The sequence below is a fragment of the Trachypithecus francoisi genome, unplaced genomic scaffold, assembly GCF_009764315.1.
Source record: "Trachypithecus francoisi isolate TF-2019V2 unplaced genomic scaffold, Tfra_2.0 Lachesis_group21, whole genome shotgun sequence".
Taxonomy (NCBI): Eukaryota; Metazoa; Chordata; class Mammalia; order Primates; family Cercopithecidae; genus Trachypithecus; species Trachypithecus francoisi.
Window position 1 is genome coordinate 47,119,103 of NW_022681467.1, and position 15,308 is coordinate 47,134,410.

Consider the following 15,308-nt stretch of genomic DNA (forward strand, 5'->3'; position numbering starts at 1 on the left):
ACTTACTCAGAATGACACAGCTACTAAAGGCAGATCAGTGATTTGAACCCAGGCCATCCGACCTCAGAGCTGTGCTGGCGACCACTGTGGGTTACAGCCCCCCAAATCTCTCCCAGCCTAGGCCAGCACCTGGGCCAGTATGTATCAACTGAATGATGACTATCTCCGAGCAATGAATACTGCAAGACCATAAAAATAATAACAAAAGCACACGCCTGTAATCCCAAATACTCAGGAGGCTGAGGCAGGAGGATCGCTGGAGTCCACTATGTTGAACTCACCGTGTTGCCCAGGAGTTCAAGGCCAACCTGGGCAACATAGTGAGACCCCATTTCAAAAAATAATGATGAACATCCCAGGAGCACTAAGTGCATGCTGCTTATTTACATATTTAACTTTAGGAAAGAAGGATTGTCACTATCTCATTTTACAGACAGGGAAGCTGAGGCCCCAAGAGGTTGAATGACAGGTCAATGCTGAATATCACCTGTGGACGAGTCCCCTGGATTCTCCAAGCTAAACTGTCTGCCTCCCACGGGTGCCAGCTTAGATGAGACCACACACGGAAAGTGGCAGGCACAGGACTGCCTGCAGACATGGCCAGTAATAGGAGCTGTGATTATTAGTCTTGTTCTTAACAGCCAACTTTTCACAGCTGAAACAGGCTGTGTTTTCCTGCCTTCAAGAGGTAAATATGAAATTTCTTCTGAAACCAAGAGAATAGAAGCTAGAGAATAAATGCCATTCATTCATTCATTCCACAAATGCTTAATTGATGCCCTTGGATAGCTTCAGAATAATTAAACTCCCAGAGTGCTTAAAAGCTGGCTGGCTCCTAACTCCATAAGGAACTTGGTAGGATCCAGCCTCAAACTCTTCCCTGCACAGTTCCATCAGTAACGCCCCCTCCCCGTGGAGGCTCTGCCAACTAGGCATGAGTAGGAAGTATTCATCTTTTTTCCTTTTTTTTTTTTTTTTGAGATGGAGTCTCTCTCTGTCCGCCAGGCTAGAGTGTAGTGATGCCATCCTGGCTCACTGCAACCTCCACCTCCCAGATTCAAGCAATTCTTCTGCCTCAGTCTCCCAAGTAGCTGGGATTACAGGCGCACACCACCACGCCCGGCTAATTTTTGTTTTTTTTTTTTAGTGGAGAGAGTTTCACCATGTTGGCCAGGCTGGTCTCAAAATCCTGGCCTTGGGCGATCTGCCTGCCTCAGCCTCCCTAAGTGCTGGGATTACAGGCTTGAGCCATCATGTCAGCCAGTATTCATCTCTTATTAGCATTTTCCCCACCACAGATGAGGCACTTTAAGGCCGTTTGCTTCTTGTGAAGGTCAGAAGAAGGCCAGCAGGATGGCTTCCTGGTACTGGAGATGCATCAAAGCTGGAGAGGCCATGCTTACTTGGTCATTGACATTTCATGCCCCTCCCTTGCTCAAGAAGCCACTGTGACTCTCTATTACCTTACCCATGCCCAGACCAAACCAAGGCCATATATCTACCTGGCGATGGGAGAACTCTGTTCTGATCTCTTCCTGATCATCCAAATGTATTTCCTGGTGTTAACTAGCCTCTACCCTAGCCATATCAATTTGATCTCTGACTCATGAGTGCCTAGCAAATTCTTGTTGTACAGCATATTTTATGTTGGTCCATCACCTGAAAAATAAACCTGCCCCAAAGTATATCAAGATACTCAAAAATGCACCTCTTGAATCCATTATACCACACAAAGGCCTTAACCTTAGGCAACAGCAATAACAAGAAGTATTCACTTACATTTATTAAACACTTACTACATGCCAGGCATTGTTACAAGTACTTAACACATATGAACTCTTAATCTCAGGGCCAGCGCATGCATAGGAATGTCTTCATCCTCAATATACAGATGAGGAAACCGCTGCTCAGAATGGCTAAGTAACCTACCCAAAGTCATATGGCTAGAAAGTAGTAGCACTGGCTTTTAAACACAAGCAACCTGGATTGAGAGCATGAGTGTTTACCTAGCTGACAAAAGAAATGCAGGAGGTATTCATTGCTGAGTGGCTTTTAATATCACAAAGTTGGAAGCAGCCTAATGCCCAGTAAAAGGGAATACAGTTAAATCAAGTACCCAACATGATGGAATGCAAAGCATCCATTTAACATCAGGTTCCCAAGGCCGGACGCAGTGCCTCATGCCTGTAATCTCAGCACTTTGGGAGGCCGAGGCAGGTGGATCACCTGAGGTCAGGAGTTTGAGACCAGCCTGGCCAACATGGAGAAACCCTGTCTCTACTAAAAATACAAAAATTAGCTGGGTGCGGTGGTGCATGCCTGTAATATCCCAGCTACTCGGGAGGCTGAGGCAGGAATCACCTTGAACCTGGGAGGTGGAGGTTGCAGTGAGCTGAGATCATGCCACTGCACTCCAGCCTGAGTGACAGAGCAAGACTCTGTCTCAAACAAACAAAAAACCCCAAATAAAATAAGGTTCTCAAAGGATATTTATTCAATAACTGAAAATATGTTCATGCTATATTGCTATTTTAAAAACAGGATTAGATTGGGCATAGTGGCTCATGCCTGTAATCCCAGCACTTTGGGAAGCTGAAGCAGGAGGATGACCTGAGCCCAGGAGTTAGAGGCCAGCCTGGGCAACATGCCAAGACCATGTCCCTACTAAAAAATTAAAAAATTAGCTGAGCACAGTGGAGCACATCTATAGTCTCAGCTACTTGGGGGGCTGAGGTGGGGGGACCGCTTGAGCCCAAGAGGTGAAGGCTTCAGTGAGCTATGATCATGCCACTCAGCTCCGACCTGGGTGACAGAGCCGGTGTCTGAAAACATTGTTTTTTTAAAAAAAGGATTAAAAGTATATATACAAAAAGATTTCAGTATAAACAGAGACCACTCAGGCAACAGCCCTGTGTGGCTGGGTCAGCCCCTCAAGGCAAAGCAAGCAGAGGCCAGGCCTCCTCCCTGCACCCCACTTTGCAGGACGGCTTAGGGGAGCTGTGCAGGCATTCCGCCAAGCAGACGCTGGGCCTGCACTGCTGAGAGCACAGGGGAAGGCTTAAGGTAACCCTGATACTGATTTTTCCTCATGCTCTTCTTTTCCTTTCCTTGTCTTTCCTGAAAATTTCTAAGCCATAGACCAGTGGTTGTTGACCAGGGGCAATATTCCCTGCCAGGGCAAATTTGGCAAGGTCTGGAGGCATTTTTGGTTGTCATAATTTGAGCCGCGCTACTGGCATCAAGCGGGTGGAGGTTGGGGATGCTGTCGAACACCCTACAGTGCCCAGGACAGCGCCCCTGCCAAGTGATTATCTGGGCCAAACTGTCAATAATGCTGAGGCTAACAATGTGGTATAGACCAGGGGTCTTCAACCCCGGACCACAGACCGGTACTGGGCGCACAGCAGTAGGTGAGTGGCGGGTGAGTGAGCAAAGCTTCATCTGTATTGACAGCCACTCCCCATCACTTGCATTACCGGCTGAGCGCCACCTCCTGTCAGATGAGCCTGGAATTCGATTCTCATAGCAGTGTGAACCCGACTGTAAACTGCGCTTGCAAGGGATCTAGGTTGCGCACGCCTTATGAGAATCTAATGCCTGATCATCCGTTACTGTCTCCCATCACCCCTGGATGGGACTATCTAGTTGCAGGAAAACAAGTTCAGGGTTCCCACTGTTTCTACATGATGGTGAGTTATATAATTATTTTATTATATATTACAATGTAATAATCATAAGAATAAAGTACACAATACATTTAATGTGTTTGAATCATCCTGAAACCATCAGCCCACCTCCCCAACCCTTGGAAAGAACTGTCTTCCATGCAACTGGTCCCTAGAGCCAAAAAGGTTGGGGACCGCTGGTGCAGAGTCTTCTTGCCTGCAGCAGACTCTACCTTCATCATCTCTGATCCCTCAAGCAACGTTACTCCTCAGCTCACTCCTCAGCTCACCGTGACCTGGGTGCATGTGATTCCAATCACCAGAGGCCCCCCATTCTCTGGACTCTCAGGCTGACCTCAGGCTCTGTGACCTTCATAGCATGCAAGGGTAAGCCTCTGCTTACCCTTCCCACATCTCCTTCCCTTGGTCTCCAGGGCACCAGACCCCCCTGGTTCTCCTCCTCCTGCTGTGGCAGCTCCTCCTCTGCCACCTTTAAAGGCTGTGGCTCTCAGCTTCTAAGTCTCCCCTTCTCACACTGGAGGCCATCCTGGGAGGTCAGAGCCAATTCCCAGGACTTCACCTGGGATCTCATTGCTGACAGCTCCCAAGATAACATCTGCAGCCAGGATCTGGTTTCTTAGTCGAGACCACGTGGCCACGTACCTCCCAATCTCTTGCCTTTCCACAGAGGTGAGATCGTGGTTCATCCAAGAAGGCCCATGGGTACATCAGACTCAGCACTTCCACTTCCAAAATGGAACCCATCCTCCCTGCCCAACCTCATCCCCACACAGATCTCCTCTCCTGCGTGCTAAAGCTCAGCTGGCCAAGCGCACCACGTGAATTGAACAATCTCAACACTCAACCTCTTCTCCTTCCCCATCCACAGCAGCTCCAGAAAAACAGCAGCAGCCCCTGCCCCTTACCGAGCACTTCTGGTGCTAAGTTTACTTGCTTTAATTCATTCAGACTTTATCTGTGTGGTAGGCACTGTCACTGTCCCTCCTTTTCAGGTGGGGATAGATGAGGGAGACTTTCAGCAGGTGACACCACCAGTGAGTAGCAGAGCTGCCCGGGTGGCACGCAGCCTGCCTGGCGGCTGGCCTTGCCACCTGCATTCTTAATGCCTCTCTACACCACTACATCCCATCAAACCTCAGTGACATCTGCCTTCTAAACCACTCCCCGACGCATCCCTGCATTTCCCTTCCCACTGCCACAGCCTTACTTAATACCTTTTTTTGTTGTTTTTTGCAAAGGCGTCACCAAACCCTTTTAAAATAAATTCTGCCTCCTGTTATGCTTCCAACTGTGAGAATGCAGTTATCACACCCCGGTCACATGTCCAGCCCATCCCAAAAGGATGATTTGTGTGAGATTGAAAGAAGCATTCTTTGCCTAAGACAGTCTGCTTCCACCTGCCAGAATTTGTCTTACTAATGTGTAAACTGGTGATGTATTCAATTTGAATGGTAGCCCTCAGAGAAGGTGCCCTTGTGCAGTGCACAATCCCGCCAACTGGACAACCCACCTGTTATGTTCTCGGATTGTTCTAAGGACAATAAACAGACAGACAAACATCAACACCTCTTTGAAGTAACCTACTGAAAGCATGTCTGTTAAGGAAAAAGAAAATTGGTTCTAGTATCCAAAATAAGTGTCCCAAGTTATTTGAGCTAATTTCCTTCTAACAACACATTTGTTTCATTAATTATTGCTTAATCTGATATTTTCCTACTTCAGATCAGCATCTTTTCTACCACATACCCACTGAAAAAGACACTGACAGTGCACCAAAGAAAGAATACACCTGGTGAACAAACAAAATGTTATGCCTCTCATAGCAAGGAAATGCAATGTAGAAAGAAGTACCAATTCCACAATGATTTTTTGGGGGGTGAAACTATGACTGACATGACGGAAACGTCAATTTGTAGATTTCTGGAAGGTAATTTAGCAATATGTATTTAAAGTCTTCAGAATGACTCTCCAAAATTCCACTGCTAGGAATAAACCCTAAATAGACTAAAAAGATATACATATAGATTCATGTACAAGATTTATTAATCTTAGAAGTATAAGATGATTAACTGCAGAACTACTTATAATAAAAATACAAGTAGCCAATATCAATTGGCTTATGCTGTACTTGTCGCTATTAGAATTACGTGACATGTATTAGTTCATTTAACCACCATGACAACTCTATGGGGTAAGAAATTTTGTTACTATCATTTTATACATGAGGAAATTAAGGCACAGAAAGGTTAGGTAATATGCCTCGGATCACAGAGCAAGCAGATAGCAAAGCCAGAATTTGAACCCAAGATATCCAGGGCCAGAGAATGCATGCTTTATCACTTTGCTGTTTGGCCTCCCTCCTTGATAACAGCAAAAAGTTTTTAAAATTTCCTTCCTTATGTAAAAAACGTAATTTTAAAAAAAGGGTTGAGGGTGGGGGATAATCTTATTTCCTGTCAAACTGACCTAGAAGAGTTAAAATGTAGAATGGCACATTCATGCAATGGTGAACGGTGTGGCCATCACAATCCCTGAAGATACGCTGAGTGAAAAGAGCAGGGTATAAAACTGTACGGTGGGATCTACCCTCCAAAACCAATGTTGTGTGGAAGAAAGAGATGGTCACTTTTGAATGGTTCTAGGGGACAGAGAAAGAGCTCAAAAATCCACTGACCTGTGGTCTTCTCAGTAAACACGACTTTGGACTCAGCCGTAAAGTTCTGCCCCGTGAGGATCATTTGCTGGCCGCCATAGACCAGGCAGCTGTCCGTGTCTTGTCTTTCAACCATGGGCAGCTCGTGAGCAGATCGCTGGGCTGCAGGCAAGAGAGAGAGAAGTCACTGTGATGAGGGGAGATGTCTGCTCAAAAGAGGAGGTCTGATTTCATGGTAATGAGACATGACATGCTCTGTCCACCTGTGTCACCTGTTGTTATCTAAAATGTGGAACCATCACCCCTGACAATCAATGACTATATAAATGTTATGCCTTGTGAAAGTGCTCTAAGTCATTTGAGCTAATTTCCCTCTAACAACACATTTCATTTTCATGAATCAAGGGACAGAGGCCTGTTCTTACAGGAAGCCAGAGGCTGCCTGTTGTCCTTATAAGGAGGACAGGTACATGAGAATTGGTTTTATCCTTTTATAAAGGGATGGGCAAATCAACTTCTTTATAAGAGGTTTCCTTTGTTAAAGTATATCCTTTCTTTGTACATCTGATGTCAGTCAAAACATGAAGGCATCATGTATGCTAAGCTTGGGATATAGTACCTGAAGGTTTAGACATATTGCCTTTGGAATTCATTTATGATCTTTAACATAGTCTTTAAGATATCCATGATCTACCCCCATGATGTCCTTTTCTAGAACTCTCCCTCATTCACTCTGCTCCAGCCACACTTCTAGAACATTCTGTCTCTCACACATACTCAGCACACTCCTACCTTTGAGCATCTGCACTTTCTAGTGTCTGTCCTCCCCAGTAACCTACATGGCTCCCTTCTCCACTTCTTGCAGGTCTCTACTCAGCTGTCACCTCCCCTGAGAGGCTTCTTTAACCCACCCCACCCCCTCCCCAGAGTTAAAACAGCAGTACCCAGCCTGGTCCCTCTCTCTCATTCTCTGTCACCTTTGCTTTCTCTGTCCTACTTTGCTTTTCTCCATAGAGCTTTTCACTTTCAGATACATTATATATAGCTTGTATCGGTTTATCTTCTTTCATCTTTCCCCTACTAGCATGTAAGCCCAGGAAGGTGGGGCTTTGCTTTGTGTACTGCTGTAAGCCCAGGCCAGGAGTAGTGCCGAGAACCTAGGAGAAGGACATAGTAGTTGGTGGGTGGATGGATGGATGAGTGGATGGGTGTGTGGGTGGTGGGTGGATGGATGGATGGATGGGTGGGTGAGTGGATAGGTGGATGGGTGGATGGGTGGGTGGGTGGGTGGGTGGGTGGGTGGGTGGATGGATGGATGGTGGATGGATGGATGTGGGTGAGTGGATAGGTGGATGGGTGGATGGATAGATGGATGAGTGAATGGGTGGGTGGGTGGGTGTGTGTGTGGGTGGGTGGGTGGATGGATGGATGGATGGATGGTGGGTGAGTGGATAGGTGGATGGGTGAGTGGATAGGTGGATGGGGGATGGATAGATGGATGAGTGGATGGGTGGTGGGTGGGTGATAGATGGATGAGTGGATGGGTGGGTGGGTGGGTGGATAGATGGATGAGTGGATGGGTGGTGGGTGGGTGGATAGATGGATGAGTGGATGGGTGGGTGGGTGGGTGGATGGATGGATGGATGGATGGGTGGGTGAGTGGATAGGTGGATGGGTGGATGGATAGATGGATGAGTGATGGGTGGGTGGGTGGGTGTGTGGGTGGGTGGGTGATGGATGGATGGATGGATGGGTGGGTGAGTGGATAGTGGATGGGTGGGTGAGTGGATAGGTGATGGGTGGATGGGTGGGTGAGTGGATAGGTGGATGGGGGATGGATAGATGGATGAGTGGATGGGTGGGTGGGTGGGTGGATAGAGGATGAGTGGGTGGGTGGGTGGGTGGATGGATGGTGGATGGATGGGTGGTGGGTGGGTGGATAGATGGATGAGTGGATGGGTGGTGGGTGGGTGGGTGGATGGGTGGGTGGGTGGATGGGTGGGTGGGTGGGTGGGTGGATGAATGGATATGGATATGTCTGTATCTCCCAATATGTATTCTCAATACATCTATTTATATCTATGTCCTCATCTATATTTATAATAAATGGAAAATGGAGGAACAGGAAAGGCCCCTGCTGAGCACTAAACCAGAATGCTATACTTGAATGCTCATAGCAACCCTCTGAGGAAGGAAGTATTAAAATGATTCGCATTTGACTGGGGAGAAAACCAAAGCTAAGAGAAGTAAGGTCACAGCTTGGCCAAGGATCCATGGTGAAGCTTAGATTTGAACCCTCAAAAGCAGGTTTCTCCAGCTCCAGAGCCCAATCTCTTAGGTTAACTAGCAGTCACCTATTCCAGAAGTCAGGCTGCAGAAAAGAATGAAAACCTGCTCCAGCCATCTTCCCAGGGCAGGCAAGAAACAGGTCCCAGCCACAGCCAGGGCCCCGCCTCCTCAGGCCTCTCTCCTTCCAGCGTGGGCCAAGAGGCCGGGCCCGCCCCCTGGGGTGAGTCAGTCTGAGCTCTTGGCATTCCTCCCCAAGCCCAGAGAACTGGGCAGAGGGCCAGCCCCTTCCATGCCAGGAACCTGCAGACCTCCCCATCCGGGAGCCTGGGCAGCAACCGCGTGAGGCCCACAGACCAATTCTAACCCTTCTCTCCTGCCTTGCCTGGGCCTCCAGGCCACTGGCATCCCCCTGCATCTGCTGGGGCCACTCAATGGAGCACCGATGCACTTGGCAACATTTCAGGAGTCACTGTGTACCAGCCAGAGGCTTCCAGACACTCCACCTTGAAAGTGCCACCCAGCAGCGACTCAGACCAATCCCCTGATGGCTTTTCCCAACCCCAGCTCAGCCCAGGCGCCCTGTTCCCAGAGATCCGCCTGCCAGCGCTGCCCCAGGAGCTGCCGGCTACAAGGATAGATTACAAAGATCTCTCCGCAGAAGCGGCTAATCTCTCCCACATGGGCTGGGTTATTAATCCTTTCTTTCAATATCAAAGTTTTGTGATGACTTCCTAATTGAGCTGCCACAAATGAGATTTATTAGCAGCAAGAACAGCAGCTGCAGGTTCAGGCTTTGAAGCTCTGCCTTTGATGAAATTGGGGAGCAGCTGGGGGCTTTTGGCCCGGTGGATGGGTGGGGCAGTGGCGAGAGCATCCCACCCGTTTTACAGGTGGAAAGCCTGAGTCATCGCTACTGGGCAAGCCAGCCCAAGGCTTGTGGCCAGGCGGGCTGGGGACTGGAAGGGGCTGCAAGCTCTCAGTGCTGGGCGGGAGGCTGGCGCAGACAGTTGAGCTGTGAATCACTGCACACTGCTGTGAACACAGCTCCTCTTTCCTGCGGCATCCTCATTGCTTCTCCCTTCAAAGCCTCATAGTCTCAGCAACCAACAGGTTCAACCTTCGCCAAGTCTGCATTTCCTACCTCCCTACCTGAAGGAAAACTTTTTTTTTTTTTTAAATGAAAATCTAAAGAGACAGAAAAAAGAGAAAACAGTGAGAATCTAGTCCGGCTGCCTGTATGCCTTTGGCTGTATTCTAGTCTCACAACTCTAAGTGCGGGCCAGAGGCGCTGGCATCACTGCAGAGCTCGTCAGACACGCCGTACACCTCAGGCCCCACCCCACACCTACCGAGCCCAGATCTGCAGTTTTACAAGGAGCCCATGTGATTCTTGTGCACTATCACGTTTGAGCAGCTCTGTTTAGCCCTGGCCAATTTGAATGGGAAGTTAAAAATACTGACACCCACACCCTCCCCTCCTTTTTTTTTTTTTTTGTGAGACACGCTCTCACTCTGCCACCCAGGCAGGAGTACAGTGGTGGCATCATGGCTCACTGCAGCCTCCACCTCCTGGGCTCAAGTGATCCTCCCACCTCAGCCTCCCAAGTACCTGGCATTACAGGTGTGTGCCACCACATCCTACTTATTTTTGTAGAGACAGGGTTTTGCCATGTTGCTGAGGCTTGTCTTGAACTCCTGGGCTCAAGCGATCTACCTGCCTCGGCCTCCCAAAGTGTTGGGATTATAGACATGAGCCACTGTGTCCGGCCCAGGGTCCAATTCTAAAGCAAGGTTTCTCAACCTTGACCCACCATTGCCATTTGGAGCTGGATAATTCTTTGTGGCTAGCAGGCAAGGGGTGTCCTGGGCATTGTACAATGTTTAGCAGCATCCCCGGGTTCTACCTATCAGATGCAAGGAGCACCCCACCCCCCGGTTGTGACAACCAAGATTGTCTCCAGACAAGGCTGGATATCCCCTGGGGAAGATGGGTGCAAAATCATCCCTGGTTGAGAACAGCTGTTCTAGAGATTCTGACTTAAATGATCTGAGGATCAGGACACCAGCATCGTTTTTACCTTAAAAAAAAAAAAAAAAAAAATCTTCAAGCCAGCTACAGTGGTTCATGCCTGTAATCCCAGCACTTTGGGAGGCTGAGGCAGGCAGATCACGAGGTCAGGAAATTAAGACCATCCTGGCCAACATGGTGAAACCCCATCTCTACCAAAACTGCAAAAAAAAAAAAAAAAAAAAAAATTAGCTGGGCGTGGTGGCACGCATCTGTAGTCCCAGCTACTCGGGAGGCTGAGGCAGAAGAATTGAACCGGGGAGGCAGAGGTTGCAGTGAGCCGAGATCACGCCACTGCACTCCAGCCTGGCGACAGAGCGAGACTCTGTCTCAAAAACAAAAACAATCTTCAAATGATTCCAAGAGGCCACAGCCAGGTTTGATCTGTGGTACCATCACTACAGGGCAATGCAGGGCCCTGGGAGCTGCAAGAGAATACATCATTAACTGCTGGTTCTGGGGTCAGAAAGCCATGGTTTTGAGTCCTGCATCTGCCACCCCTGCTCTGTGACCCTGGACAAGTCACTTCACCTCTCTGAGTTACAGATGCCTCCTCTGTAAAGTCATAACAGTACCTGCCCTCATCAAGACCCTGCATATGAATATATGGACGCAGTCAGTACATAAATGGTAAAATATCAAATATCAACCCAAATGGTCATCCACGGATACATGGATAAACAAAGCATGGTATATCCATGCAGAATATTACTCAGCCACGAAAAGGAATGAAGTGCTCTTCCATGCCATGACATGGGTGGACCTTGAAACCATTAGGCGAAGTAAAAGGAGCCAGACACAAAAGGACAAATGGCATGCGATCCCATTTATGTCAATTGGCCAGAACGGACAAACGCGGAGAGACGGAGAGCAGATCGGGGCTTGCTGGGGGTGGAAATTGGGCAGTGGCTGCTAACATAGGAGGCGTTTCTTTCTCTGGTGGTAAAAAAAAAACTTCTGCAGGCCAGATGGGGTTTTCTCAGCCTGATGTCACTCTGTCCAGGTTCAAGTTCTGTCTTCATAGTTTACTCACTGTGTGACCTTCGAGTGGCAGCTCTCTGTGCCTCAGTTTCCTCATAAGCAAAAATGATAAAGTTTGGTTGGGCGCAGTGGCTCACGCCTGGAATCCTAGCACTTTGGGAGGCTGAGGCAGGCGGATCACCTGAGGTCAGAAGTTCGAGACCAGCCTGACCAATATGGTTAAACCCCATCTCTACTAAAAAAATACAAAAATTGACCTGGCCTGGTAGCATGTACCTGTAATCCCGGCTACTCAGGTGGCAGAGGTGGGAGAATCACTTGAACCCAGGAGGCGGAAGTTGCAGTGAACCGAGATCGTGCTACTACACTCCAGACTGGACGACAAAGCAAGACTTCGTCTCAAAAAAAAAGTTCTGCAACTACAGAGTAGTGGCAGTTGTACAATATTGTGAATGTACTTCACGCACTGAATTGCACACTTTAAAATAGCTAAAAGGGTAAATTTTATGTGTATTTTACCACAATAGGAGAAAATACCCTATATAAAGCAAAATGGCCCCTGCTTAGCACACAGTAACAGCATGAGACATGATAGTCTTTGCTATCGTTAACTTTCAAAAATGCCCCTCTTTTTCTTGCTAAGTTATTTTCAAAACATTTTATTTGTTTAAACCCTTAAGTCATAGCCCTACAGCAAGGAAGACACTGTTACTCCCATCTAGAGCGGAGTGGACAGATGCTCAGAGCTCGGCTTCAGTGAAGGGCAGCACCTGCTCTTGGTGAAGGCTATAGTGTTGGACACCCCCCTGGGTGATCCTTGTAGCGGTTTTCACAGCTCTGAGCCTCAGTCTCCCCATCTGTAAAATGGGGCTGTTAATAGTCCCACTTCACAGGTTATTATGAGGATTAAACAAGTTCATCAAAAGTGCGTCTGGCTTAATAAACACGGGTCAGCAAGGTTAGCAACACTGAAAGCTGTAGCTTCTGAGACGCTGTATGTGCCAGCCGCAGACATTGTTGTCTTATATATTTTACCACATATGTACCAAACACATGCATGTGTGTACACAGGTCACCTCTATCGTCACTGCTGTTCTCGGTGAATCCTGAGCCATAACCCAGGTTTCTTCTTTTTTTTTTTTTAATAGAGACTGATCTCTGATCTCAAACACCTGAGCTCCGGTGATCCACACGCCTCGGCCTCCCAAAGTGCTGGGATCATAGGCATGAGCCACTACACCCGGCTCAGGTTTCTTGACCCCGATTGCCAGGGTTTCTCAAAGTGTGACTCCCAGGTCACCTGTAGTAGAACCTTCCCCCACCAACACAGGGTCAGAAGGTGCTAGATAAAAATGCAGATGACCAGTCCACATCCCTCACCCACTGTGCCCCAATCTCTTGGGCAGAAGCCAGACATTTGCATTTTAACAATCTTTCTGGGTGACTTGTCATGCACATTTGCTTAAGAGCTAAGTTCCACACTTAAGAGGCCACCTGAGGATGGGGAACTCCTCCAGGGCAGGCCCCAGTCTTCAGAGAACCCAGAGGCAAAGTCATTAGCTTTTAAAAGAGGAACTGAAGCCAGTGCACAGCAGCCCAAATTACCCTCCTGAGCTCTACTTCTCTATTGCTCTCTGATGCAACCTCCTTATCACCTATGGCTGCTAATTAGGGTGACAGGTCCAGGGTGGCTGGGAGGGCTCTCAGGAAGCCCAGTGGGCTTCCCAGGCTTGCGCCCACCCTCCTCATCAGCCCCCCTTTCTCACATTCATTTCTGCGATTGCAGACAATCCAAACCACACAGCCTGCAGTTTTCCAACCAAACCAGGCACCTTTCTTTTAAAGTTATCTTTGAGGGCCTGGCTTAGGCCTGCGGGTGAAGTCTTGACCTCTGCTCCAGCTTAAGCTTCAAGGTGGCCCCTGCAAAGGGACTTCCCCAGGCTTCCCTCCTGCCCCTGGATTCTGGCACAACATAAAGTGGCTCGGGGGCTCTTGTATTTTACGAGCTCTGAATCAACAGGACGCTGTTGGTTTAACCAGTTTGGGTGTTTACTTTCTCTTGCAACAGTGCTCACCTGCAGCACAGCAGCGACCACTGCAAAGGTTCAGCGAAGAAAACTTACACCAGCACAGGGTCCCCCACATCAGCCCAAGTGGGCCTGGAAATGGGATGTTATTGTCCAACTATTTGAAATTTGCCATCAAGCCGGGTGGCCAAGAATTACGATCTATCCAAGAACCTCAGGAGAGATTGGTTAGAGAAATTCGCTCCTGCAGAGAGGGCAGGTTCTGTTAATAACAGTGAACAGGCTGGGCATGGTGGCTCACCCCTGTAATCCCAGTACTTTGGGAGGCCAAGGCAGGCAGATCACTTGAGGTCACGAGTTCGAGACCAGCCTGGCCAACATGGTGAAACCCCATCTCTACTAAAACTACAAAAAAAGTTAGCTGGGCGTGGTGGTGCGTGCCTGTAATCCCAGCTACATGGGAGGCTAAGGCAAGAGAATTGCTTTACCTGGGAGATGGAGGCTGCAGCGAGTTGAGATTGCACCACTGCCCTCCAGCCTGGGTGACAGAGCAAGACTCTGTCTCAACAATAAAAATAAATTTAAATTTAAAAAATAACAGGCCGGAGCGGGGGAGATGACTCATGCCTGTAATCCCAGCACTTTGGGAGGCTGAGGCTGGCAGATCACCTGAGGTCAGGAGTTTGAGACCAGCCTGGCCAACATGATGAAACCCCATCTCTACTAATAATACAAAAAAAAATAGCTGGGCATGGTGGCATGCACCTGTAATCCCAGTCACTCGGGAGGCTGAGGTAGGAGAACTGCTTGAACCTGGGAGGCAGAGGCTGCAGTGAGTTGAGATTGCGCCACTGCACTCCAGCCTAGGTGACAGAAAGAGACTATCTGAAAAAAATAAAAATAAGTAACAGCAGACAATTACAAATGCTATAAAGACTACAGATTGCAGGCACATCATATACACATTTTAAAAAATATTCTAAAACACCCACACCGTGAAGCACTTTAGGGTTCACAGATAAAAGTAACATTCTAATGTTGGGACTTTGAGCAAGACACTTAATTTCTTTGCCTCTGTTTTTCATCTATAAAATGGGAATATCACAGCACTAACCTCGCTGGGCTGCCTGCAGATTAAATGAGCTAATCCATGGGACTGCATGGCATCTCATCAGGACTCAGTGAACGTTAGTTGTGTTTATTTTTATTGCTAAACTTCATGAGACCACAAAGCAGGAATCACTCCCATTTTAGAGTAGAAGATATTGATCCTCCCAGAGAAGGAATAAGCTTGGGAGCTCACAGCGAATGGAGAGGCAGAATTTGGACCTACACTGTGGGATTCCACTACCCCACGGGTCCCTCTGCAGTGAAATGGGGGACTTCGTGGGAAAGGCACCAGCCAGTCCAGGCAAGAAAGTTCCTCCCACTGGTCGTCGTTCTGGCCCGAGCACTGAGCAACCCTGGCCTCGGCGCTCCAGCTGCTGTAAGCCCTTCTTGTCTCTATATCAGGCCCCATCCTTGGCCGTGAGCCTGGTCTGGCTGGGCCTGGCTTGGCCCAGAATGTGCTGCTGACTCAGGCATCTCCCGGGAGAGGCTGGGAA

General features: G+C 48.3%; 1 protein-coding gene across 8 annotated transcripts in view; it reads right to left on the minus strand.

The window, feature by feature from the left end:
• Positions 1-15,308, minus strand: part of NFATC2 (nuclear factor of activated T cells 2) — a 180,236-nt gene that overhangs the window by 65,599 nt on the left and 99,329 nt on the right. For all 8 annotated transcript variants that reach the window (XM_033186750.1, XM_033186752.1, XM_033186747.1 and 5 more), the window contains exon 6: positions 6,361-6,501. In XM_033186750.1, coding sequence (XP_033042641.1) covers positions 6,361-6,501 — 141 coding nt within the window. The remainder of the gene's footprint in view (positions 1-6,360; positions 6,502-15,308) is intronic.